This window comes from Haematobia irritans, chromosome 1 (genome assembly GCF_050003625.1).
Source record: "Haematobia irritans isolate KBUSLIRL chromosome 1, ASM5000362v1, whole genome shotgun sequence".
In the NCBI taxonomy this organism is placed as follows: domain Eukaryota; kingdom Metazoa; phylum Arthropoda; class Insecta; order Diptera; family Muscidae; genus Haematobia; species Haematobia irritans.
Window position 1 is genome coordinate 173,379,515 of NC_134397.1, and position 27,101 is coordinate 173,406,615.

The 27,101-nt window shown below is 30.9% G+C and overlaps 1 protein-coding gene across 1 annotated transcript; it reads right to left on the reverse strand.

The window, feature by feature from the left end:
* Window positions 1–657: 657 nt before the first annotated feature.
* On the reverse strand, window positions 658–26,438 carry Rassf (Ras association family member). The gene is made up of 8 exons (XM_075292154.1): window positions 25,548–26,438; window positions 25,374–25,468; window positions 25,091–25,267; window positions 13,658–13,849; window positions 12,020–13,590; window positions 11,634–11,960; window positions 11,459–11,563; window positions 658–1,079 (listed from the first exon to the last, which is right to left on the reverse strand). Exons 1-8 carry the CDS (start codon window positions 25,585–25,587, stop codon window positions 1,019–1,021), a joined length of 2,568 nt encoding a protein of 855 aa, XP_075148269.1. The 5' UTR covers window positions 25,588–26,438; the 3' UTR covers window positions 658–1,018.
* Window positions 26,439–27,101: the final 663 nt, after the last annotated feature.

Sequence of the window (27,101 nt, forward strand, 5' to 3'; positions counted from 1 at the left end):
GAGACACTAAAGAAAGAGAATTCCTACCCAACCGGGATACAGTCCAAATATTGATCCTTCTGATTCTCACTTGTTTCGATCAATGACGCCAGACCCGGTTCATCTGGCATCTTCGTTCTTATGAGGAAGCCAAAACTTGGGCCGATTTCCGGATTGAGTTTTTCGACGAGTCGATGAAAACATCGCGCTATCCGTATGTTGCCTGAAAGATGGGACAAAATATTGGCTACCGATGGACAATAATTCGATTGAGTAGTCTTTTACAATTTTATTCGGAATAAATTCTCAAACATTGGGAAAAATCCCGATGGACGATAATAGGATTGATCAGTCTGTTACATTTTTTTTCCGGAATAAATTCTCAAATATTTGAAAAAATCCCGTATTTTTAATTTGCGCTCCCAAAATTTAAATCAATTAGATGTTAAATAATTTTTTTTTTAAATAAAAATTTTTCAAATTTTTGGTGATATATTTTCTGTGCACGTACTCGAATTCATTTAAATCCATATATTACACACTTCTTTAGTCCAACATTTGGGGAAAAACTTTTCACTTTAAGCACACAGTAATATTAGCACAACATGTATAGGTAAATTGGTATGTTAGCAAGTTAAAAAAAGAAAAAAAAAAACAAAAACAAACAAAAAAATGTAATTTAATTTCTATTTAATATATGTATTTGAAAAAAATATATATTAGTTTGATCAAAATAAAGTAAAACCATGACACGTTTGGTTGATTGTTCGAATATAGGCTTTGATTTTTTTTCTTCAAACAACAAAAACACCTCTACAAATAATATGCACTGTTTTTTGGCAATTATTACAAAACTTTTGTGAATATATGTATGTATTATACTAAAATAATCTTTGTGATTAAACTAAACAAAAATAAAGTAGGAAAAAACAATATTGAAAACAATATTGTTGTGCTAAGTATATAAAAAAATGGAAATAATTTGCAGATAGAATAGGATGTAATGTTATAAGCGGAAATGTAGAAAAAACGAAGGAATTTATAAATGAACTTTAAGAGATTCCATACGAGCAGTAATACGGCGACGTAATTCAGCATATCTGAAAAAAATGATAAGAACAGAAATATAAAACATCAATATTATAAAAATGTTATAAATAGTTTATACCTAAATTTTAATTTATTCCAACACCAATTGATTCTTGATGGATCTTGAGCCTTACGAAAATGTCTTAAATAGTAAATAGCCTTCTTTGCAATTTTGTTTTGATAACCGAATATTCCACCAATGGACAAATTTTAGCTTCAAACTTTGTAGTTATGCTTTGAGATTGAGTCCCTTAAGAATTTCTTTGGTCCTGTTTTGAATTTTGTTTTGATTTTCGTATATGGACTATTTTAGCTTCAAATGTTTTCTCATATATCGTCATATCTTATTTTTTATATATTCTTTATTTCCGCGAGGTTTCAAATGACCAGCTGTAGTATTTGAAGTTTGGCCCTCTAGTATTTGAAATTTACTTAAACTTTCTTATAAATAAAAATTTTGTTTCGCTGGTTGACAAATTCACTATATATTCTTGATTTCCATGCAGTTTCAAATATCCATCTGTATTTTCATATCCCTCTTCATATTATATCCCTTTGAGATTTACTTGCATATTCTTATAAAATTCGCTATACTTTTGAAAAACTTTCTGATATATTCCGATGCAATATCTAAATTTCCATGGGAGTCACAATCAGTTGCCACAATTAGTAGAACTCTGCCAAAATGGTAGATTTTTTCTGTTTGGTAGATGGTAGAATTCTTGATGCTTTTGTAGATTTTGCAGAATATTCATCTCCAACTAAGAGATACTTCACAAAAAAAAATTTTGACAAAATGTTCTATAGAAATAAAAATTTGCCAAATTTTTTATAGAAATAAAATTTTGCAAAAAATTTCTATAGAAATAAAATTTTGCAACAAATTTCTATAGAAATAAAATTTTGCAAGCATTTTCTATAGAAATAAAATTGTGCAAAAATTCTCTATAGAAATAAAATTTTACAAAAATTTTCTATAGAATTAAAATTTTGCAGAAATTTTCTATAGAAATAAAATTTTGCAAAAATTTTCTATAGAAATAAAATTTTGCAACAATTTTTTATAGAAATAAAATTTTCGCAAAATTTTCTATAGAAATAAAATTTTCGCAAAATTTTCTATAGAAATAAAATTTTGACAAAATTTTCTATAGAAATAAAATTTTGCAAAAATTTTCTATAGAAATAAAATTTTGACAAAAATTTCTATAGAAATAAAATTTTGCAAAAATGTTCTATAGAAATAAAATTTTGCAAAAATTTTCTATACAAATAAAATTTTGACAAAATTTTCTATACAAATAAAATTTTGCTAAAATTTTCTATTGAAATAAAATTTTGCAAAAATTTTCTATAGAAATAAAATTTTGCAAAAATGTTCTATAGAAATAAAATTTTGCAAAAATTTTTTATAGAAATAAAATTTTGCTAAAATTTTCTATTGAAATAAAATTTTGCAAAAATTTTCTATTGAAATAAAATTTTATTCTGATTATTAACAAATCAGAATAATGACAAAATTTTCTATAGAAATAAAATTTTGCAAAAAATTTCTATAGAAATAAAATTTTGACAAAAATTTCTATAGAAAAAAAATTTTGCAAAAATGTTCTATAGAAATAAAATTTTGCAAAAATTTTCTATACAAATAAAATTTTGACAAAATTTCCAAAAAAAACAAAGTTTTCTATATAGACAAAATTTTCCATAGAAATAAAATTTTGACAAAATTTTCCATAGAAATAAAATTTTGACAAAATTTTCTATAGAAATAAAATTTTGACAAAATTTTCCATAGATATAAAATTTTGACAAAATTTTCTATAGAAATAAAATTTTGCAAAAATTTTCTAGAGAAATAAAATTTTGCAAAAATTTTCTGTAGAAATATAATTTTGACAAAATTTTCTATAGAAATAAAATTTTGCAAAAATGTTCTATAGAAATAAAATTTTGCAAAAATTCTCTATAGAAATAAAATTTTGACAAAATTTTCTATAAAAATAAAATTTTGACAAATGTTCTAAAGAAATAAAATTTTGCAAAAATTTTTTATAGAAATAAAATTTTGCTAAAATTTTCTATAGAAATAAAATTTTGCAAAAATTTTCTATAGAAATAAAATTTTGACAAAATTTTCCATAGAAATAAAATTTTGCAAAAATTTTCTATAGAAATAAAATTTTGCAAAAATTTTCTATACAAAAAAAAAATTTGACAAAACTTTCTATAGAAATAAAATTTTGACAAAATTTTATATAGAAATAAAATTTTGAGAAAATTTGGTATAGAAATAAAATTTTGGAAAATGAGATTTTTTTGTTTGTGTAATTTTTTAGTAAAATTTTCTCCAAATTTTGGTAGATTTTTTTTTTTGCCTCGAGTGACAACCGTGGTGACAATGCAATAACATTTCATAAAGCCTTCAAGTGAACTGAACTTCAGAGAAAAACTTTCCTTCATAAAATTGCTCATGAGATCTTATATTGAAGATGAACATCAGTCAATTAATATAGTCTTACAATTTTATAGATGATTCTTGGTTAAACGATATCTGGATTTGGCTTATTCTCTCTTCATGATGGAACAAACAAATGTATTATCTTGATATCTTAAATTTCTTGATTGTGTATTAAACAGACGTACGATGTGACTCAAATTCTATATTTACATTGACTGATAATCCTTGGATTCATGTGGACTTGATAGATGGTTCCTGGTTAAATAGTATCTTGATTTATGTTCTTGATTCAGCTAATAAGAAATTTATTATTTGGCTTCAATTCGATAGTCTTACTGCAATATGTCATGAAACCTCCACTTAAGCTGTTTTTCAGAGTAGACTTTTTCATGATGGACATACAATTTGATAAATTATTCCGTATTAAATGATTTCTTGATTGAATTTCTATATCCAGTACACAATAATTTTAATTTTTTTACTGAACTCCGACATTTACATTGGTTTATAATGCTTAAATTAGGTCTTGAATGTGAAGGATTCATGTGGACTTGATAAGTGATTCTTGATTAAAGTAAAAGCGGATTTGTCTCACTGCAATATGATTTGAATTAAACGATACGTGGATTTGTCTTCTTGATCCTGTAAACAATAAATCTACGAATTCTCAGATATACGACATTTTATCGGTTTATTATACGAGACCACAACCATTTGGATTGAATTTTGTAGGCAAAATTGCTTTTACTATTTTCCTCCAACATTTTTTTCACAGATCTAATTTACTTAGTTTTCCGCTTTAAACAACACATTAAACTTTGATAAAATAGGAAGACCACAAATTTGTTTTATGATAAACTCTTCATAATTTTAAAATTTTAAATAGTGTGTCATGACATTAAATTTCAACTTTTTAATCCAATAATAAATAAATAATACTAAGTAGGAATGCTACGCAGCAAAAACTCGAATTACCCCGTAATCTTGTAGGTAATCCTAATCAATAAGAAATAACCACTTATAAATAGGAATCGCTCCAGATTAAATTTACATACGAATGTCCTAGAAGGAAAATACTTCTCCCCAGGCATACCTCCGGCCATGAAATAGGAAGTGAAATCGTATACCAAAGTTTGTAAAATAACCCCTTATTGTGTCAATAATAATGACTTTTCTCAACGATTACAATAAATCAAAATATGGCTAGTAATGCTCTAAGATAAACACTATTTGAGTAGGAACCACGGTTGTCACAGTTGGTAGAATTCTAACATTTTTTTACTATTGGGTAGATTGGTAGAATTCCTGATGATTTTGTAAATTTTGCAAAATAAAAAAAAGGTTAACACACTGCACTGAATATCACTGGATTTCTGGCCAAACAAGATAAAAAACATATCCCTCCTTTGTGAAGGACCTTTTACAAATTGTTTATATTATTTTTCCAAAGAAATAAAATGTTGACAAAATTTTCTATAGAAGTAAAATTTGGACAAAAATTTCTATAGGAATAAAATTTGGACAAAAATTTCTATAGGAATAAAATTTGGACAAAATTTCCAATAAAAATAAAATTTTGCAAAAATTTTCTATAGAAATAAAATTTTAAAAATGCATTGATCAGCTATGACGCGCGCATTCGAGACTTGAATGAAAATGCCTCCGTCTTCGTCGAGGTTGATGAATACACTCAATTTATTTTAAATTTTTCATTCTTACATGCTATCTTACAAAATATTTCTTAACCTATCGTCACAACAACTTATCCCCTAACTCATATACAAATGGAAACCCATTATAGATAACATTGATCTCTTCTCAAGTGACTTTGTCTTTGTGGGTGTCATAAAATTCATATGTTTATCTCTACTCTGAAAATCCCATGCATTAAACTCAAAATAAGTAACACACTAATAACAGAGTATACCACACAAACAGAAACATCTAAATACAATTGATAGGTTATCAACAATGTTCATTTAATATCCACGATTCTACCCAGCTATGGACATATCTGATTTTCCTTCGAGAGCAACATGTGTTTACTTACGATAAATGATGTTTGAGAAATTCAAACATTCTGCGCGGCCCCACAGTGGAATGTACATCGTCCTCTAAGAACCGTTTAGGGTAAGTGGTGTGAAAGATGTGTCATCTATAAAAGGATCGTATTCTTCTTTGAGTTCAGTGTTGCTGAATCACTTCTTCCTTATATTCAGGACTCGTGTCCTTGCCCGTTGATTTGAGCCTTCCCATTTAATATGGTTCTTGAATATACGTCTTACAAAGTGCTGGTCATTCGTTTTAGTTGATGAGTAGTTCTCCACACAAACGTTGTCCCTTACCACGTTTTCGTTTTCTGTAATACCTTCAAATTTTTTATCTCTTTTTATCGTAGTGGTGGCTACAAATTTTTCATCACTCCTATCGTTTGCTGAAATGGATCCAGATAATATCCATCCTAGCTTTGTTTCCTGCGCCAGCAGTTTATCTGTTTTGAGAATACCTTGTTGAACAATTTCATGATAGACGTCACTCCCAATCAACACATCTATTCTGTCTGATGACGCAAAGTCTGGATCTGCAAGAGTAATGTTATCCCAATTATCAATATCGTACTCACACGTGGGATCTTGTTGTAGGGAAGCCAGTTTCGGAAACACCATTGCTTCTATGTTCAAAACATAGTCACTCATGAACCGTGGTTTGACATCAATATTGACTTTAGATTTCGCTTTGCCGACTATTACACCCCCAAGTCCCTGTAGAGTTACATCGGTTTTTAGTTTTGGGAGTTGCAGAATGTTTACGGCTTCCTCACTGATTAATGAGGTTTGCGCGCAGGGATCGATCAACGCTCTCAAAGTTATGAATCTGTTCTGATTCGATTTTACACGGATCTGTGCGGTTGCTATTAAAACGTGATGTGCTTCATTCAATGTTGTCAAAGTCGTTTCGCTGCTATCTTCAAAAGCCTCGGATTTATTAATATGTAGACTTGTGTGGTGTAGCCCTTTGCATGTATAGCAACTTATTTTGCTCCTACATCTTCTTGTGGCTTTGTGAACCAAGCAATTACGGCATATCTCGTTCTTATTTACCCATTCTATTCTCTCCTGAACCCTTAAAGTGGCATATTCTCTGCATTGGAACGTTTTATGTCCTGCCTTCCTACAATAACCGCACTTCAATTTGTTATCGTACTCAGTAGCTGTCGCTGGTTTAAACCTGAATTGCTTCAGTGGTTTTCTTCTCTCATCTGTTGTCCATACTGATTTTAATATTTGGTATCGTTGCTGCAGGAATTTTAGAATGTCACCGATGTCCTGAATTTCCGTAGATTTTTGTATTGTCTGCTCGTATTGCAGACGTGTTTCCACATCCAATTTTCGTAATATAATATGCGCAAGAATCGGATACGCATCTTCTAATTTCAAATTCATCGCTTTGATGCCTTCAATGCACTCAATCGATACATCCAGTAGTTGCGTAATACTGGCAGTTGATGACGAACTTATGTTCGGTTGATCGATAAGCTTGTCCAAATAATGGTTGAAAAGGTTCCTTTTGTTGTCGTACCTTTGTTGCAAAGTTTCTAACGCTGTTTTGTATCCGGTACTAGACAACGGCATGTTTCGGATCAGTTGCCATGCGTCTCCTTTCAATGCAGTTTTTAACCGAAACATCTTCTCCTGATCAGATGAATTCTCATCTTCGTGTATCAGAGTCCGAAATAGCCCATAGAATGTATTCCAGTCTTCCAGGCGTCCACTAAACTCCGGAATTCTTATTTTTTCCAACTTGATGGTCTTCTTGTCCGTTGATTCTAAAGCCATGGATGTTTCCATTATTTTCTCCTGTTCCTCATTCAAATCAGAGACTGCTTGCTCCCATTGGTCTTCCGTAAAATCGTTGACCTCTCCTTCTTTCACCATTTCCGTATAAATGTCACGGAGCCTCCTCATCTGATCTTCCAACCTCTCGTACTTTTTTTGTAAGTAGTATTTATCTCTTACGTTCTGTCCCTGTTTCATCATAGAATTCAATGCGGCCAGATTTACATTAAACGCATTTTCGAGCGACCTCATTTTCCTGCTTGCCATGTCTTTTAATACTTTATTCAACATAATTAAATTCGATGCTCATTCCTCGCGGTATGCCTCTACTCTTAAATCTGTTTTCGCAAGTACTTCTTGTCGTCGTGTTTTTTTTTTCGCTCGTCTTTTCGATCTATTTCTTCTGGTTTGCTCTTCTCGTCCTATGCTTTATTCGCTTAGTTTCATTCTCAATTTCGTTGAAAATTTGTTCCTTTTATCCCACGTAGTTTGGGTTTTCGCTTCGTCGTAATCTCGTTCTCATCCGTTGTTTTCTTCGGCTTGTTAGATCATCTCCTTTTCGTTACTCTCGTCTTCGTCTTTTTCCTCGTTCGTTCTTCCAACGTTTTCTTCGTAGCAGGATTTCTTTGTCTACTTAATTCTACTCTTTGATGTAGAACACCTTTCGCTGGTTCATTCTTTCTTAAGAAAGGTTCGAAGGACCAAAAATGAATGAAAATGCCTCCGTCTTCGTCGAGGTTGATGAATACACTCAATTTATTTTAAATTTTTCATTCTTACATGCTATCTTACAAAATATTTCTTAACCTATCGTCACAACAACTTATCCCCTAACTCATATACAAATGGAAACCCATTATAGATAACATTGATCTCTTCTCAAGTGACTTTGTCTTTGTGGGTGTCATAAAATTCATATGTTTATCTCTACTCTGAAAATCCCATGCATTAAACTCAAAATAAGTAACACACTAATAACAGAGTATACCACACAAACAGAAACATCTAAATACAATTGATAGGTTATCAACAATGTTCATTTAATATCCACGATTCTACCCAGCTATGGACATATCTGATTTTCCTTCGAGAGCAACATGTGTTTACTTACGATAAATGATGTTTGAGAAATTCAAACAAGACTGTTGTTGTACGAAGTACATTATTGTACTCTAGTACATGTAATGATATTATGGCTCATATACATGAGCCTATCATTACTCATTTTTTTATGATGTTATGGAAGAGCAAAAATGTGGTCCAAAATGGTTGGGAATACAGCTGTTTCGGATTTCCACATCCTCATCAGTTCCCTTTATTGGACGATCTACTCATTTCAATTATTAGACAATATTGGTAAAGCTTTCTTATATTGCAAAGAATGAGCTTCTACAAATCCAAAATGTCAAAAAAGGAAAAATAGTAGAAACAACATTTTTGCTCTTCCATAACATCATAAAAAAATGAGTAATGATAGGCTCATATATATGAGCCATAATATCATTACATGTACTAGACTACTATAATGTACTTCGTACAACAACAGTCTCGAATGTGCGCATCATAGCTGATCAATGCATTTTGAAACAAACAGACTGCTTAAAAACAAAACAAAAACAAGTAAGGAAAGTCTAAAGTCGGGCGGGGCCGACTATATTATACCCTGCACCACTTTGTAGATCTAAATTTTCGATACCATATCACATCCGTCAAATGTGTTGGGTGCTATATATAAAGGTTTGTCCCAAATACATACGTTTAAATATCACTCGATTTGGACAGAATGTGATAGACTTTTACAAAATCTATAGACTCAAAATTTAAGTTGGCTAATGCACTAGGGTGGAACACAATTTTAGGACAAAAAAAATATGGGAAACATTTAAATCTGAAGCAATTTTAAGGAAACTTCGCAAAAGTTTATTTATGATTTATCGCTCGATATATATGTATTAGAAGTTTAGGAAAATTAGAGTCATTTTTACAACTTTTCTACTAAGCAGTGGCGATTTACCAAGGAAAATGTTGGTATTTTGGCCATTTTTGTCGAAATCAGAAAAACATATATATGGGAGCTATATCTAAATCTGAACCGATTCCAATTAAATTTGCACACATGACTATACTACCAATTGTACTCCTTGTACAAAATTTCAACCAAATTGGGCCGAAACTATATGGAAGCTATATCTAAATCTGAACCGATTTCAATCAAATTTGGCACACATGACTATACTACCAATTGTACTCCTTGTACAAAATTTCAAGCTAATCTGGATAAAACTCTGGCTTCTGGGTCCATATAAGTGCATATCGGGCGAAACATATATATGGGAGCTATATCTAAATCTGAATCGATTTGGCACGCATAACTACAATGCTAAATCTACTCCCTGTGCAAAATTTCAACCAAATTGGGCCAATACTCTGGCTTTTAGGACCATATTAGTCCATATCGGGCGAAGGATATATATATATGGGAGCTATATCTAAATCTGAACCGATTTCAATTAAATTTTGCACACTTGACTATACTACTAATTGTACTCCTAGTGCAAGATTTCAACCAAATTCGGCAAAAAATCTGGCTTCTGGGGCCATATAAGTCCATATCGGGCGAAAGGTATATTCGATTTCAATCAAATTTTGCACACTTGACTATACGACTAAGTGTTGTTTGTACAAAGTTTCAACCAAATCGGTATAAAACTCTGGTTGCTGGGTCCATATTAGTGCATATCGGGCCAAAGATATATATGGGAGCTATATCTATATCTGAACCGATTTCTTCCTAAATCAATAGGGTTCTATTCTGACCCAAATTAGGAACATGTGCCAAATTTGAGGGCGATTGGGCTTAAATTGCGACCTAGACTTTGATCAGAAAAATGTGTTCACAGACAGACGGACAGACGGACATGTTTATATCGACTCAGGGACCCACCCTGAGCATTATTGCCAAAGACACCATGTGTCTATCTCGTCTCCTTCTGGGTGTTACAAACATATGTACTAACTTATAATACTCTGTTCCACAGTGTGGCGCAGGGTATAACAATGAAATAAAATTTTCTATAGAAATAAAATTATGCAAAAATTTGCTATAGAAATAAACTATAGAAAAAAAAATTTCCATAGAAATGAAATTCTACAAATAGTTTCTATAGAAATAAAATTTAGACAAAATTTGCTATAGAAATAAAATTTTGACAAAATTTTCTATAGAAATAAAATGTTAAAAAAATTTTTCTAGAGAAATAAAATTTTGCAAAATTTTTCTATAGAAATAAAATTTTGCAAACCAAGACTTTTTGGTTTGGTAGTTTTTTGATTCAAAATTTTGTAGATTATTTTTGGCTCGAGTGGTAACTGTGGTAAGAACGCATATTTTAGAAATAAAAATAATAAGATTAAACGTAAATTAATTTCACGCTTAAAATAGAAATAAATGTGGGTTGTTTAAGAGAGTTCGTGAAAAACGTTAGAAGTAGTAAAGCATTTATTTAATATATAATATGGTAAGGTCATTTATTTAAAACACAATTATTATGAAATATTTGTGAAGAATACTCCTAAAAGAAAAAATCTTCAGAACTACTGTTACATTACATATTCCTTTTTAGCAAATGTAAATTGTAATTGTGATGTGGTTAAATCTACTTGTTGTTTGGATAAACTGTCAATAAATTATTTTGTATATGGGGATAAATATTCAGCAGTTATGTTCCTGAGATGGAAGAAGTTTTAGTTTGTTAACCAACCTTGCTCTAATAAAGCTTAAAAAAAATGGGTAAAAACCCCAATTCTCCATGACTTTGTATTTTTGCTTTAAAAAATCCTTGTCTTTTTCCTACAATTCTATATTTAAACATATATATTTTTTCATACTGTCAAACATCTTTAATATATAATCTTAACAACCATGTAGCTCAGGGATATAAAAGTAAAAAACCTCTTCTCGACTAATGGACGTTTTCAATCTTTAAATTCCACCAGTCAAATTTTGATATTTTTTTAATTCGAATTTGAATTGATGGGGAACGTGATGGTACTCTTTTTGTACTAACAAGGTAGTATAAAACATAGTACTTACTTTTCTTTAACTTTGGTAACTTCTCTATCCAATTCTTGATCGTAACGTTCTAGAATTGCACGACATTCTGGTAATGATAAATTCAAAAACTGGGCAACTTCATTACTGTAATAAAACAATCCGAAGCAAGATATTAGGATTCACATAATCCATAAAAAATAGTCATAGTTACTACCTTATTTCATCGGTTTTCTTGGCATCAACTAAAAATAGCTTTGCTACATCCTCATGTGGTCCTAACATGATACGTGTAATCAATGGATATTCGTTTTCTTTGAGACGTTTTTGTTCACCATTATCACGTATTATAAACAATGAAAAATTCTCTGCGGCACTATCAACTTTATATTTTTCCAATAGTAAATTTATAACTTCTTGGGTGGTTACCAATGATGTCACCCAAACAGACATTTGTGATCCATAAGGTGGGGTAAAGAATGATGTTTCCCGATTATAAAAGTGTCCATTGATAGAACAACGACGTTTAAGTTTTGTGCGGGATCTATAAAATTGAATCATGCATGTGAGGGAGTTCAGCTATACAACTATAATTTTCCTTACCTTCTATTGCCACTACGTCTTTTGATGGCCGCAGCTCCAGTACGAGGTGGTCTCCTTAGAACAACACCATCTTCTGTGATATGTAAAGGCTGTTCTTCATCATCATCTTGACATCGACTTTTGTTATTTGTGTAAGTCTCCCCTAGATTGGCGGTGAACATTTCATCTGACTGGGTCAATTCATCGCCACCCGCTGCCCCACTTTGACTTTGTGATGTGGTTAATTGTAAATGACTTGAATCACAGTCACTTGCCCCCTCTTTTTTGGGATAGCAATTCATATTGATTTGTATGAAATGTGGTGGTATATCACTTTTGCGCACAGTGGCAGAAATATGATCACCAGGTCCAGCACCAGCATCAATTTTTTTCTGAGGTTTCAATGTGGAATCATCAGCATCATCATCACTGGAAGAGTAGACCACACATGAAGGTCCAGATCTGGAGCGATTAATTCCCTTCTCAAAACGACCATTAGTTATTAGTTGCGCCTGCGCAGAACCACTTTTTTGCAAAATATATGGAGAACGTTTTTGGGGCGACCCACCTCCAGCACTAGCCCTGGCCAGAGTGTCATTAATATATGTGGCATCTATAGAGCGTAGGGCATGTTCACAATTAAAACTTTTACTCATTGGATTATCGCTTGAGGTATTGTAAAGCTTTAGGGAATCATGTATGCGGGAGGGATCAATGGGTTGATTACGTTTCAGCGTATCATCATTGTGTTCTTGAAATGAATTGGCACCATTAACATAGTCCTGGTGGACACTGCGTTTAAATTCCTCAAAATCCATGGGTTTTAAGGTGGCATCATCCGATGTCTCGTAATTATCCACAGTTGTTGTAGATGTACTGGCATTATTGGTGGTTGTTACATCGGACGTGGTGGTAGTCATCATAGAGGCAGTGGCCGTTAGAAAATTATCTGATGATGTTGTGTTATGCGATGTGGTGGCGGATGAGGGTGAGGAAGCCGATGAAGTTGACGAGGACGGGGTAGAATTCTTGGACGATGACATGTCTTCCACATTAGTGGTATCCGTACTTATTTGATGAGAAACCGTCTTTGAGCTATCCGATGTAGGAGTCGATGAAGATGAGTTCTGTGGTGATGTTGATGGTAAACGCACTGGCATTGTTTCATAGATTTTATCTTTTTCACTGACACGCCTTTCCACCTGCAACAGATCATCTATTTCGTCCCATTCTAATTTGACCAATTTATCCAATTTCGAAGGCAACGTTGAGCTAACGCCATTTGTTCCTGTAGTTGTATTGGTAGTCGTCGCCGATGTTAGAGAAGAACACTGATCATCGCATAGTGTAGCCGTTGTGGATGATGTATCCTCTTCAGCAGCATCCATGCCATTTCTTAAAGTTTGTGTACCTGTTGTATTGGCGGAAGCGTCCTCGGGAGTTGTTGGTAAATCGGGAAACTCATTTAAACTACACGAATCGAATGACATACTTTCGGTAAGTGATGTATCTGTGGATATGGCATCCACTTGGTCACTGGTTGTTGTTCCTAATGATTCACTTCCTTCATTGTTTTCTTTATCGGAAGAATCCTATAAAAGGTTAAGATTTTAATTTAAGCCTCAAGAGAAATTTATACATTTTGCTACATTTACTCACATGATCTGCCTTAGACATTCGGCATGAATTTCTTTTACGTACAACAAATGTACGCTGATCATCATCTTCCTTTAAATGAATTACACCTTGTACTCCCCAATAGACACGTAAAGCACCTTCCAATATCAAACGATTATTGACTTCTCTGCTACGCACTTCCATGCTTTTATTGTCATAAAATTGATTATACACCTAAAGAAATTAAGTATGAGAACTATGAAAGCTATGCTTTCCAATGGAGCTACGTAATAAATCTAACGAACATTTTGAAAAATTTGGTAAAAGTAAATTTAACTACACCTAAAAATTGGCTATAAAATAACAAAAAATGTATGTTAAACAATAGATCAAAAAGCTAAAAATATTGGCCATGTGAACATGGACTCACATCTTCCGTTCATATCTAACTCGTTTTATAAGCTTTTCTATTAGATCTCAAAACTACGACATTCTTTCGTCTTTTAGGACTGGAGAAAAGGGAATATTTTGGGAAAAGGCCTATAAATAGATTTTTAAAATAAGAATGACAATTCAGCTATCGACTTTAAGTTTTTAAAAGATACGTGCTTATTAGTCTGTATGCTGGTCAAGTCGAAAGTCTACAATATCAGTCAACGTTTTAATATAGCTCCGTAGAATTCGATATTCTGATTTGATTTCATAATTTTAGGTGATAAAAAACAGAATTTTTGTTTTAAAATTCGGTTTGATTAATGGCGTTTTCTTTTCTTGTAAAAAATGCACACTTTTTTTGCATTTTGCCCGGAAAAAACAGGCAAAAGTGCGAAAAGGCTTCGAATTCTGTTGTGAAAATAGCACCACGCATAGAGGCAAATTACGGGCATTTTCAGCACTGCCAACAAACGAGAGTGCTGCGATTGCCCTGTTTCCTTCTTTGAATTCTTTTCTGCCCGCTGAAATGATAGAATTTTTTTAGGTTTCTTGTAACATTTTAAAAATGCGCATTCTGTACAGACAAAATGAAGGCAAAGCACTTTTTTCAGAAAAGAAAACACCATAAATTCAGAATTAAACAAGTATATATGGCCGTATGTTCGGCCAGGACGAATCTTATGTACCCTCCACCATGGATTGCATAAAAAATTGTACTAAAGACTGTCATCCACAATCGAATTACTTGGGTTGCGGTAGCACTTGCAAGGTATCTTAAAACTTCTTAACACCGTCAATTGTAAGTTAGTCCATTCGGGGTATATATAAAACAAAAAAGGCCGATTAAATACATAAATAATTCAGTTTGACAAAATTTTCTATAGAAATAAAATTTTGACAAAATTTTCTATAGAAATAAAATTTTGACAAAATTTTCTATAGAAATAAAATTTTGACAAAATTTTCTATAGACATAAAATTTTGCCAAATTTTCTATAGAAATAAAATTTTGACAACATTTTCTATAGAAATAAAACTTTGACAAATTTTCTATCGAAATAAAATTTTGACAAAATTTTCCATAGAAATAAAATTTTGACAAAATTTTCTATAGAAATAAAATTTTGACAAAATTTTCTATAGAAATAAAATTTTGACAAAATTTTCTATAGAAATAAAATTTTGACAAAATTTTCTATAGAAATAAAATTTTGACAAAATTTTCTATAGAAATAAAATTTTGACAAAATTTTCTATAGAAATAAAATTTTGACAAAATTTTCTATAGAAATAAAATTTTGACAACATTTTCTATAGAAATAAAACTTTGACAAAATTTTCTATCGAAATAAAATTTTGACAAAATTTTCTATCGAAATAAAATTTTGACAAAATTTTCTATAGAAATAAAATTTTGACAAAATTTTCTATAGAAATAAAATTTTGACAAAATTTTCTATAGAAATAAAATTTTGACAAAATTTTCTATAGAAATAAAATTTTGACAAAATTTTCTATAGAAATAAAATTTTGACAAAATTTTCTATAGAAATAAAATTTTGACAAAATTTTCTATAGAAATAAAATTTTGACAAAATTTTCTATAAAAATAAAATTTTGACAAAATTTTCTATAAAAATAAAATTTTCTATAGAAATAAAATTTTGACAAATTTTTCTATAGAAATAAAATTTTGACAAAATTTTCTATAGAAATAAAATTTTGACAAAATTTTCTATAGAAATGAAATTTTGACAAAATTTTCTATAGAAATGAAATTTTGACAAAATTTTCTATAGAAATACAATTTTGACAAAATTTTCTATAGAAATAAAATTTTGACAAAATTTTCTATAGAAATAAAATTTTGACAAAATTTTCTATAGAAATAACATTTTGACAAAATTTTCTATAGAAATAAAATTTTGACAAAATTTTCTATAGAAATAAAATTTTGACAAAATTTTCTATAGAAATAAAATTTTCACAAAATTTTCTATAGAAATAAAACTTTCACAAAATTATCTATAGAAATAAAATTTTCACAAAATGTTCTATAGAAATAAAATTTTCACAAAATTTTCTATAGAAATAAAATTTTGACAAAATTTTCTATAGAAATAAAATTTTGACAAAATTTTCTATAGAAATAAAATTTTGACAAAATTTTCTATAGAAATAAAATTTTGACAAAATTTTCTATAGAAATAAAATTTTGACAAAATTTTCTATAGAAATAAAATTTTGACAAAATTTTCTATAGAAATAAAATTTTGACAAAATTTTCTATAGAAATAAAATTTTGACAAAATTTTCTATAGAAATAAAATTTTGACAAAATTTTCTATAGAAATAAAATTTTGACAAAATTTTCTATAGAAATAAAATTTTGACAAAATTTTCTTTAGAAATAAAATTTTGACAAAATTTTCTATAGAAATAAAATTTTGACAAAATTTTCTATAGAAATAAAATTTTGACAAAATTTTCTATAGAAATAAAATTTTGACAAAATTTTCTATAGAAATAAAATTTTGACAAAATTTTCTATAGAAATAAAATTTTCACAAAATTTTCTATAGAAATAAAATTTTGACAAAATTTTCTATAGAAATAAAATTTTCACAAAATTTTCTATAGAAATAAAATTTTCACAAAATTTTCTATAGAAATAAAATTTTGACAAAATTTTCTATAGAAATAAAATTTTGACAAAATTTTCTATAGAAATAAAATTTTGACAAAATTTTCTATGGAAATGAAATTTTGACAAAATTTTCTATAGAAATAATATTTTGACAAAATTTTCTATAGAAATAAAATTTTGACAAAATTTTCTATAGAAATAAAATTTTGACAAAATTTTCTATAGAAATAAAATTTTGACAAAATTTTCTATAGAAATAAAATTTTGACAAAATTGTCTATAGAAATAAAATTTTGACAAAATTTTCTTAGAAATAAAATTTTGACAAAATTTTCTATAGAAATAAAATTCTTACAAAATTTTCTATAGAAATAAAATTTTGACAAAATTTTCTATAGAAATAAAATTTTGACAAAATTTTCTATAGATATAAAATTTTGACAAAATTTTCTATAGAAATAAAACTTTGACAAAATGTTCTATATGAATAAAATTTTGACAAAATGTTCTATATGAATAAAATTTTGACAAAATTTTCTATATGAATAAAATTTTGACAAAATTTTCTATAGAAATAAAATTTTGACAAAATTTTCTATAGAAATGAAATTTTGACAAAATTTTCTATAAAAATAAAATTTTCTATAGAAATAAAATTTTGACAAAATTTTCTATAGAGATAAAATTGTGACAAAATTTTCTATAGAAATAAAATTTTGACAAAATTTTCTATAGAAATAAAATTTTGACAAAATTTTCTATAGAAATAAAATTTTTTTATGTTTTGTTATTGTTGGTTTTGTTTAATCATTGTTATTGTTTTTTTTATTTCAGCTTAAAACTATGACTAAACTACAAGTGTAGCTTAACCAACAGACCTTTTTTCGGAAGGTTCAAGTGTGGTTCATTGTTGGGTTTAATGAACTGCCTGAATTTATTCTGATAATTGGTTGATAGTTTTGCTGCAAGTAGAGAATGCTGATGAGGAATGTGGTAATTCCGAAACGTGCGTCCACCCAACCATCTTGCAGTCTATAGGACTTTGCCCAAATAAATTTGACAAACATTATTTTCCTCTGTTGATTAAGCTACACTTGTAGTTTAGTCAATGCATGGTTTTAAGCTGGAATCAAAAAAACAACAACAATGATTAAAGAACAAAACCAACAATAACAAAACAAAACGAATGAAAGAAGATGAAGCACGCTCAAAATAAACCCAGCCAACTGCACTCAAATCGATGATTTGACGGTGGCAAAGGAAAAGAGTTATGTTTGTACGAATTTATTTCGGCATAAGCCGGCTATCATGTAAAACCTATCATGTAAAACCTTTTTTCTGAATTTATTCTGATAATTGGTTGATAGTTTTGCTGCAAGTAGAGGATGCTGATGAGGAATGTGGTAATTCCGAAACATGCGTCCTTGGTTGGATGGACGCACGTTTGGGCTTTGCCCAAATAAATTTGACAAACATTCTTTTCCTCTGTTGGTTAAGGTACACTTGAAATAAAATTTTGACAAAATTTTCTATAGAAATAAAATTTTGACAAAATTTTCTATAGAAATAAAATTTTGACAAAATTTTCTGTATGAATAAAATTTTGACAAAATTTTCTGTATGAATAAAATTTTGACAAAATTTTCTATAGAAATAAAATTTTGACAAAATTTTGTATAGGAATAAAATATTGACAAAATTTTCTATAGAAATAAAATTTTGGCAAATTTGTCTATAGTAATAAAATCTATCACATTTTTTCAGAGTTTAGAAGGAATTCGAAAACGACAGCAAACTCTATTTCCCCTCTTTTCTTTGATATATTTCTTGACGTTATTTTAAGGTAAAGGCTTTAATATAAATAAGATATAAATATTTCACACATTGTTGAGCGCTATAATGCATTTTTATTAACTTATTTAATAATAAACGAAAAATACGAAATTTTGAAACTATTTTGCTACTGTACTCGTATGTCTCTATTAAATGGACATCCATCCAAGAACTATAGCCGATATTTTTTGAGATTTTTTTATACTTTTTTTCTCACACTTCGATAGATATAACAGGCGAAATAGTGTTTATTTTCATAAGGCAATTTGATTACAGTTATCAGAACACGCTCTTGATTGAGATAGGTTCTCAAAATTACCATTTTTTTCTACATAAATAGTAGTACAAAAAAGAAAAATTAAAGTTTTTAAAATTAGGTTTATTTCTGTAGTGAAAGGGCTAATTTGACACATTTGGTAGCACTTATGTGTGTAAATAATTCATTGTGTTATAAAAACCTTTAAATTGCGTTCCAAAAGATATTCCATTGTAGTAAGTATATTCCACATATATAATGTACACTGATTAAGGAAACCCGATTATAATTATTTCAAAATCATTAGATCGAAGTTCTATGCATATATGAATACAAAAACATCCGATTTTATTTTTTTTTATACAATACTGATATATGTACTTCCGATACTATATTACGAGCTTTATTATTAGATGCATGCTATTAGGAACCACAACGGCATGCTATTAGAAACCACAACGGATATTTTCAAAGACGTTGATAAATGGAGAATTATTTTGTGAATGTGGTAAAATTTATTCGATGCGGTCAACAAAGACGAATTCGTATATCGGTGAAATTTTCGATATTAGTAAACAAATTATAAACTCGAGCATGAATGCAAAAAAATCGGTAAGGCAAACCGTGGAAATCGGTTCGTGCGTTCCGGAGATGCATCCGAGATGGCGCTGTATATAAAAAAAAGATTTTCACGCTGTCCCGTTGAATCTTTTCTTGAATTTAAATAAGCATTACGGAGCTCGAGACCTTTCCAACGAATGCAAAACCATGGAAATAGGTTCGTGCGTTCTGGAGTTATTGCATCAGGAAGGAAAACCCCACTTATTTTTATATAGTAGATGTCCGTCTTACACACAAAGGTCCTGGGATCAATCCCAGTTTATACCGAACACCAAAACGATTTTAAGCTTTGGTTTATCCCCTCTCAGATGACATTTCTGAACGTTTCAAACCTCAAAATGGTTTCACCGTAATGTGAAACACCGTTCGGACTCGGCTATAAAACGGAAGACTCTTTTCATTGAGCTAAACATGTAATATGGCAATCTCTGTGAGAAGTTCAACCTAACCGAACCTAAAGTATATGTCATAGTTTTAAGCACAATTTTATTTACACTATCACAGACCAAAAATAACCCATGAAAATTTTTTAATTCGCATACTCCAAAAGTCACTTGCAACTGGGCAAGAACTACGTCGATATTAATGCATTTTTTTATTCAAAGGTACATCGCATATTTTCCGTCTTACGTAGTGATAGCATACAATTAGAGCTCGACCGAAGCGGGTTTTTGGCCGAAGCCGATGTTCGGCGAAAAAAGCTATAATCGGCCGAAACCGATTAATTTCCTCAAATTTGTAATTAAAGAAATTTGGTGTGTTTTAGTTCAATATTAGAATATTTTTAAACAAAGGCATAAAAACAACAATGTCTTCAGGGTTGGCCTGTCACAAACTGTGACTTTTGCGACATACATTTGCGATGGTATCCCGCTTGTTCGGCAAATAGCTATTGTCGCTTTTATCCTGCTTATATAAGCACTCCACACGTGCAGGCGGTTATCTTGGTATAGAATAATGAATTCAAAAAGTACTAAAGACTCCATTTCTAAATGCATATAATGCACCATTTCATTTCACCCAATTCAGCACCATAAAGTAATCTATTAAATGTCCAATAGACTATATTGGGCATTACCAGTTGTGTATGAAATCGATAGGAAAGACGTTGTCTCTCTCGCACAAAAAAAAGTTGAGAGAGAAATTGAAAAAATAAATCAAGTGATAATTTGATTTTGGTATCTAGAAGTAATGTACAAAATAGTGTCCCTAGCAAAATTAAGCAAAACAAAACCACACAATTATGTTCTTAATTTGGTTTCAGTGCTTACGCGTAATGTATAAAGAGATATGATATAATCTTAAGATGTTTTTAAAGAACACAAATAAACAAAGTCCCGCTAGACGTTATAACATTTGTTCAGTTGTTCTCTTGGTTTCAAATCGGTTGGTCGCATACGGATTCATTCACGTGATTCAAAACAAATGTAATTTAAAAATGTAAGTAAACAAATTAGTTATAATTTTATTACAGATCAATTATATTTATTTCATATATACTTTTTAATTTCAGAATCGGTGTCTTAACTTCCTAGCAGCAATGGACCTCCAGAACCACAAATACGCTTGGAAATGCACCGACAAAGGAAGAGTAAATGCGTCTTACAACGAATATTAATATTATCTCTGTTTGTTTATATAATCATGACTTAATTATTTTATTTACAATTAAATAGTTTAGAACTTATGTAGACAGAGTCAAAATATAAATTAGCCTTAATTAAAATCAATAAAAATCGTTCCAGATTATCGATTTGAAGTGCTTATTTACCTAGAATATTTGCACCACCCTTTTCTGTGGGTAGCGCTTTGCGGAGAAATTATGTGCTAATTTCCAGCTACCAAATGGGCGGTTACCGATAATGCAGAGAATAGTCTATTGGTTATTTTGAGCGACATGTCCTCGTTAAATTCTCCGCTCAAATACAAGGGCGGTAGTCAGGATTATAAGTAGGGGTGTTTACGAATAGGTAGCTATATAAGTAGGCTTTCACTACTTACCCGAACAAGCGGGATAATACGTATGTCGCAAAAGTCGTAAACCTACTGTAGAAAACCAAATTTTGAATAGAAGAAATCCTGAACATTTTTTAATTTAGTTTGACAGCATTCGCTGTGAGTTTCTGCAGAAATTTGTGAAAGTTTTCCCATGGTCAAGCCTATTTTCTTAGGTGGTATCGAAATTCCCATTGGTGAGTGTGCAAAATACCTTGGGGTTATATTAGACAGGAGACTGAACTTGAAAGCTAAGAAAGGACGAGAAAATCCACGGTTACCCTGTACTCGTGCAAAAGGCAATAGGGAAAATGTGGGGACTAAAACCGAAAATTGTGAATATTCCTAAGAATTGAAACTTCTTGGCACATACCATCGTCTTGAATATCATCGCATTCGCTGCCTAGCTGACGCGACTAAAGTATTTTCAGTTTGCGACTTTTTTTACTTTTTCTACATTTACGACGCGTATGTGACGTTTACGACGTTTACAACTTTACGACAGTCGCAAACCTAAAAAAGTTTGATACAGACCATCTCTGAATGTCTTATAATATTCTTTTAGAACTAAGTATTCTAAATTCAGTAGTTTGATATCATAATGACAAAAAAGGAGTTTTTCTAAAATTATTTGCATTTTATTTGTACTGGGTGTTTTGACAAATTCAACACTGGGACAATTCAATATGAAATAAATTATTGAAAAGGCTTCGGCTTCGGTTAATCGGCCTCTGGACGCCGAAGGCCGATTCGTGGCCGATTATCGATTTTTGGCCAAATACCGAAGCCGATGCTTCGGTCAAGCTCTGGCATACACCCCATAATCCTGACCATGGATGGTGTAGGCTGAGAGTTGAAACCAGATACAGGGAACTAAACTCGTCAATCGATCGTAAAGATAAATATGTTAACTATGTAGAAGGCCTAATAATTATTCCGATCATATATATGCCAATAACAATATACGAACAATCCTTTCTGGTTCGAGTTTTTCGTTTACGAAACCGACTGCCTTCTAATTTTAAATTTTTCTCGATTTCTTGTAATACATATCGAAGAAAAACATACTGATTATTTAAATAATACGAGTACTGTAAATTCAAACATTGCTCTCTGGTACTTATGGGACTTATTTTTCGAATTAATTATGAAAGAGTAATATCACAATGGACTGAATAGTCTAAGTGAGCCTGAAATTTAATCGGGCTGCCACTTTAACCTATGAGAGAGTCATGTGACTATTGAGCCATAAAATCTTGTTAAAATAATTTTTTGAAAATTTCTAGGCATTTAAAATTAGGTTTTAAAATATCTACACATAGTTTAAGGCCTTTGGTGGCACCCTTTGTCATTAATAGGCTTAATAACATGAAATAATGAAAAAAAAATAAGGTAGTGCAAGGACACCCTGAAAAACGGACCAACCTAAAAAGTGGACACACATTAAAGTTAACAACTCATAAGTGGACACATCTCAAATTTGGGAAAAAATTTAGCCGGCAGTGGTTGTCTACTTCTGGGAGACTTTACTTTATATACCGCGACTATGTGGGAATATAATAAAATCCTACTTTTGTAGTAGTGCCAGAAACGTTCCATTAGATTCCGGTGAATTAAATTGTTTACAGTCCCTTTAACGATTTTGCTCATTATTATACTCAAACTTCCTTAATTATTAATTATCGTAGATACCATCATTGTCGTAATGAGTTTAACTTTCTTAATAAGTTTTTGTATAAACAGTATATATGTTATATTGAAAGTAAAATTAAACCCAATTCTAATATATTTTGGAAATTCATACAGTCAAAGAGGAAATCATTGGATATACCATCTGTTATGTGTTATGGGAATGAGGCGTCTGATAATCCGGATGATATTGTAGAATTTTTTGCTTCGTATTTTAGGTCAAATTTTGAATTGGGTGAGACTTCAACAGGTTGTAACTTTCATTCAGAAGGGGATCACACAGCTCAGTTGACACTCTCAGATGATGATATACGTCATGGAATTGAGAATATGGTATCTTCGGAATCGATTGACGCAGATGGCATTTCAGCTTGTTTATTGAAGAATTGTGCAATGTCTATTATTACTCCTATTGATTTTCAATAAATCTTTAAATGATGGAGTATTTGTAGACCGTTGGAAATTTATGTTTATTGACCCTATTTAAAAGAAGGGTCGGAAGGAGTGTGTAGAATCTTATCGATCGATTTCGAAGTTGACTGTGATTTCGAAGGTTTTTGAGAGAATAGTCTGTGAGAAATTATCCTTTGCAATTAAATCTCTTATGATTCCAGAACAGCATGGGTTTCATAAAGGTAGGTCAACAGTTTCTAATTTAGTGGAATTTACGGATTATTGTTTACATTCTTTTGCATCAGGCTATCAAGTTGAAACCGTGTATTTGGACTTTCCACGTGCGTTTGATAAAATTTCGCATGCTATACTTTTAAAAAAGATGAAGTTATTAGGTTTTCATTCGAATTTTTATTCCTGGATTAGGTCTTATTTAACAGATAGAAAGTGTATTGTAAAATTAGGCTTTGCTAGATCACTGCCATGTATTCAATCTTCTGGGGTCCCTCAGGGGAGTATATTGGGTCCGTTATTCTTTAATATCTTCATAAATGATATTAAAAGTTGTTTCGTAAATGCACGGTTCCTACTCTACGCTGATGATTTGAAAATTTTTACGAGATTGAAACATGTAACGCATTGCTATGGATTTCAAGATGACTTAACTAGGTTAGGTTTCTGGTGTGAATTGAATGCGTTACAGCTTAATATTAATAAATGTGCACATTTGTCATACTATCGTAGGCATAATCCATTGCAAGTTAGTTTTACTTTAAGTAATGAACCTTTAACAAAGTGGACGAGATAATGGATTTGGGAGTTCTGTTTGATTTTAAACTTAATTTTACTCCACATTTGGATAACTTAATTCCTAAGGTATATTCCATTCTAGCATTTATAAAAAGAAATTGTGGCGAATTCAGTGATCCCTACACTTTAAAACTTATATAATTCTTATGTTAGGTCCAAGTTGGAATATTGATCCATTGTTTTGGAGTCCGTACACTACAACTAATGTGAATCGAAAGAATACAGAGAAGATTCATGAAATTTGCACTTAGTTCACTGAATTTTACACAGCCATTACCTAGTTACGAATCAAGGTGTTTGTTAATTGTTTTAGATACTTTGGAATGGAGACGTAAGGCTCAAGCTATGGTGTTTATTTTTGATGTAGTGAATGGTATTGTTGATTGTCCAGACATACTATTTCAATTACAGTTTATTGTTCTTAGCCGAAATTTGAGAGGTGCTAATGTATTTAATGTTGAACGTTTCAGGCAAAATTATATAATTAATAGCCCGCTTATAGCATCGCTAATAAATTTCAATTTTTTGAATCGGGTCAGTATGGTAGAATTTGCTGTTTCAAAACAACATATTAAAGAATTTTTGAAGTTGTTTATGAAATAATTAGAAATTTGTCGTACTAGCACAAATCAACCATATTCTTAAATATTACTATATCTACAGTTATTATAGTATACAATGGAATGGTTATATTTTTTGTAGTCTGTAAGGAACATTGTTCTATAGACTTAAATAAATAAATAAATAATATTCTGTAATAGTAATAAAACATGATCTTTTATATTTCCTTATATACCTTAACTTTTGATTCCAAATGATCTCTGGGCAATGAAGGACCATTTTGTTGTCCCGGTCTTTGCAATGATTTATTGCCAAAGCTTTTGTGAGATTCCACACGAGTACCATGACCAAAAAGTTGTGGCCCAAAAAGAGCTCCATAGCATGGCACATGACAGTAAGGCACACCTTTATGCTGGTAAAATAAAAATAGAGAGAAAACAACAACGTCTGGTCATTTCATTGTCTGTCACACAACCAAATATCCATTCAAACTGAATCATGCAACTGTACACACCCACCTCGGCATGTTGTCCCGGATTTAATCGCTTGCCGCACTCTTCACATCGCAAACATTCAGGATGCCAATCATATCCAAGTGATTGCTTACGTTCCGCTACAATGGAAAGGGGAACATGGAGGCAGAGTTGAATTGAATTCATCATAACTAATATCTCAAATTGAGGTTAACTTACCAAAATATACGGGTTTGCCGCATTTGTGACACTTCCACATAATGGTGTGGCCGTTGATGCCGCCGCTGGTATGTGCAAATTATAGAAATGCTCCACTTTTAAATTCGTGTTTTACGCAAAACCAATATACAAAAAACCATGCAAAATGTAATTTTTTTTCTCCTCTTCTTCTTGAAATGAGAAGGAAAAGGTAATTGAACTTAAATGGCCTAAAAACGTAGTAAGCAAACGAGGAAACAAAGAACTATGTGATGTTTTATGGCAATTCACTGAGTGGTTAATTGAGCAATTTAAACAAATCGATCTGCAGGAAATCCTTAGGTTTTCTTATAATTTCCATTATTTTCAATATTTCTTTCACATAAAATTCCACCAGAAACCTTCTAGAGTTTTCGTGCCAACACTTGTCTGGGTTGTACGTGTTTTGTTTATTAAAAATAAAAGTATCCAGCCTATTAAAAATTTATAATTTATGCATCTTTAACATTGAGAATACTTTTTTGTGTGTCGAGTAGCACGGTAGTAACACATACGCCTCCTTCTTTCAAATTATTAATATTGCTGCTTGTTGTTGACCAGTCTGTGTGTTCTGCTACGCGCTCTCTGCCCGCCGTTGACTTGCAGCCTTGTGTCTATCTGTCTATTCAACTACACCAACACTTGCACCTGTTTCTTCTTATATCTTTTGTTTATTTAACAATTTGTTTATATTAAATGCTTTCATAATTACGTATAAATTGAGGGGAAAATTTTGCTAATTTTACAACTAGTAGAGATTATGTTATCAGTTTTATTTTGCGCTTCCACTTTTTTAGTTCTGGTCTAAGCCAAACTTTCGTGACTTGTATGGAGATGACAGCAGAAAAATTGCAATTACATATTGCATCTTCATGTGTGTGAGTGTGTATGTAATAGAACTACATTTATTTTTATGTTTTGTTTTTGTAGTAGGGGGATGACAATTTGCACAAATACGAGTTAGTACAAATCGTAATGTGCCGCGATTCAATCAGCTGGTAATAGTTAGTCCATTTTGTTGTAAAGCGCAGCTATGATTTTCGGCATGCCAAAGGTTTTTCAAATAATAAAATTATAAATAATCCCTCCGCTATAGGATGGGGGTCTACATAATCGGACACTGTAACACAGGGGAAATTTTTATTTCGATTCATCTCCGACAAAAAGGGCAATATGACCATGGACCAATGAATTTACCATTGATGATCTGCCGGACCTCTCGGAAACATGGTCATGTGTTCACCGAAGCGGCGATTGGTGTAATCTCTAAAGTAGCTTTCTTTAGATTAATATATGTCTGGTGTACAAGGGTTATGAAATCGCCCAATAAACACAAACGTTTGAAAAATGCAAAATTTCAACAATTTTTCAAACATTTTTTCAAAGGATTAGGGTAATATTCAAGTTGAGAAATTGTTGAGAAAATCGCGTTCTCAACAAAAAACAGACATTACCCTCAACAGTGAAATTCAACACATTAGCAATAATATCTCAAGTGTTATCCTCAAATTGAAATGCATCGCTACTCAATAATTT

Coding starts and splice junctions, on each gene's coding strand:
- Rassf (XM_075292154.1), bottom strand. CDS start 25,587: ATGTGGAAGTGTCACAAATGCGGCAAACCCGTATATTTTG. Junction 25,469..25,547: donor CGGCAAACCCGTATATTTTG/GTAAGTTAACCT, acceptor TTTCCATTGTAG/CGGAACGTAAGCAATCACTT. Junction 11,961..12,019: donor AGACGTAGTGGCAATAGAAG/GTAAGGAAAATT, acceptor TCAATTTTATAG/ATCCCGCACAAAACTTAAAC.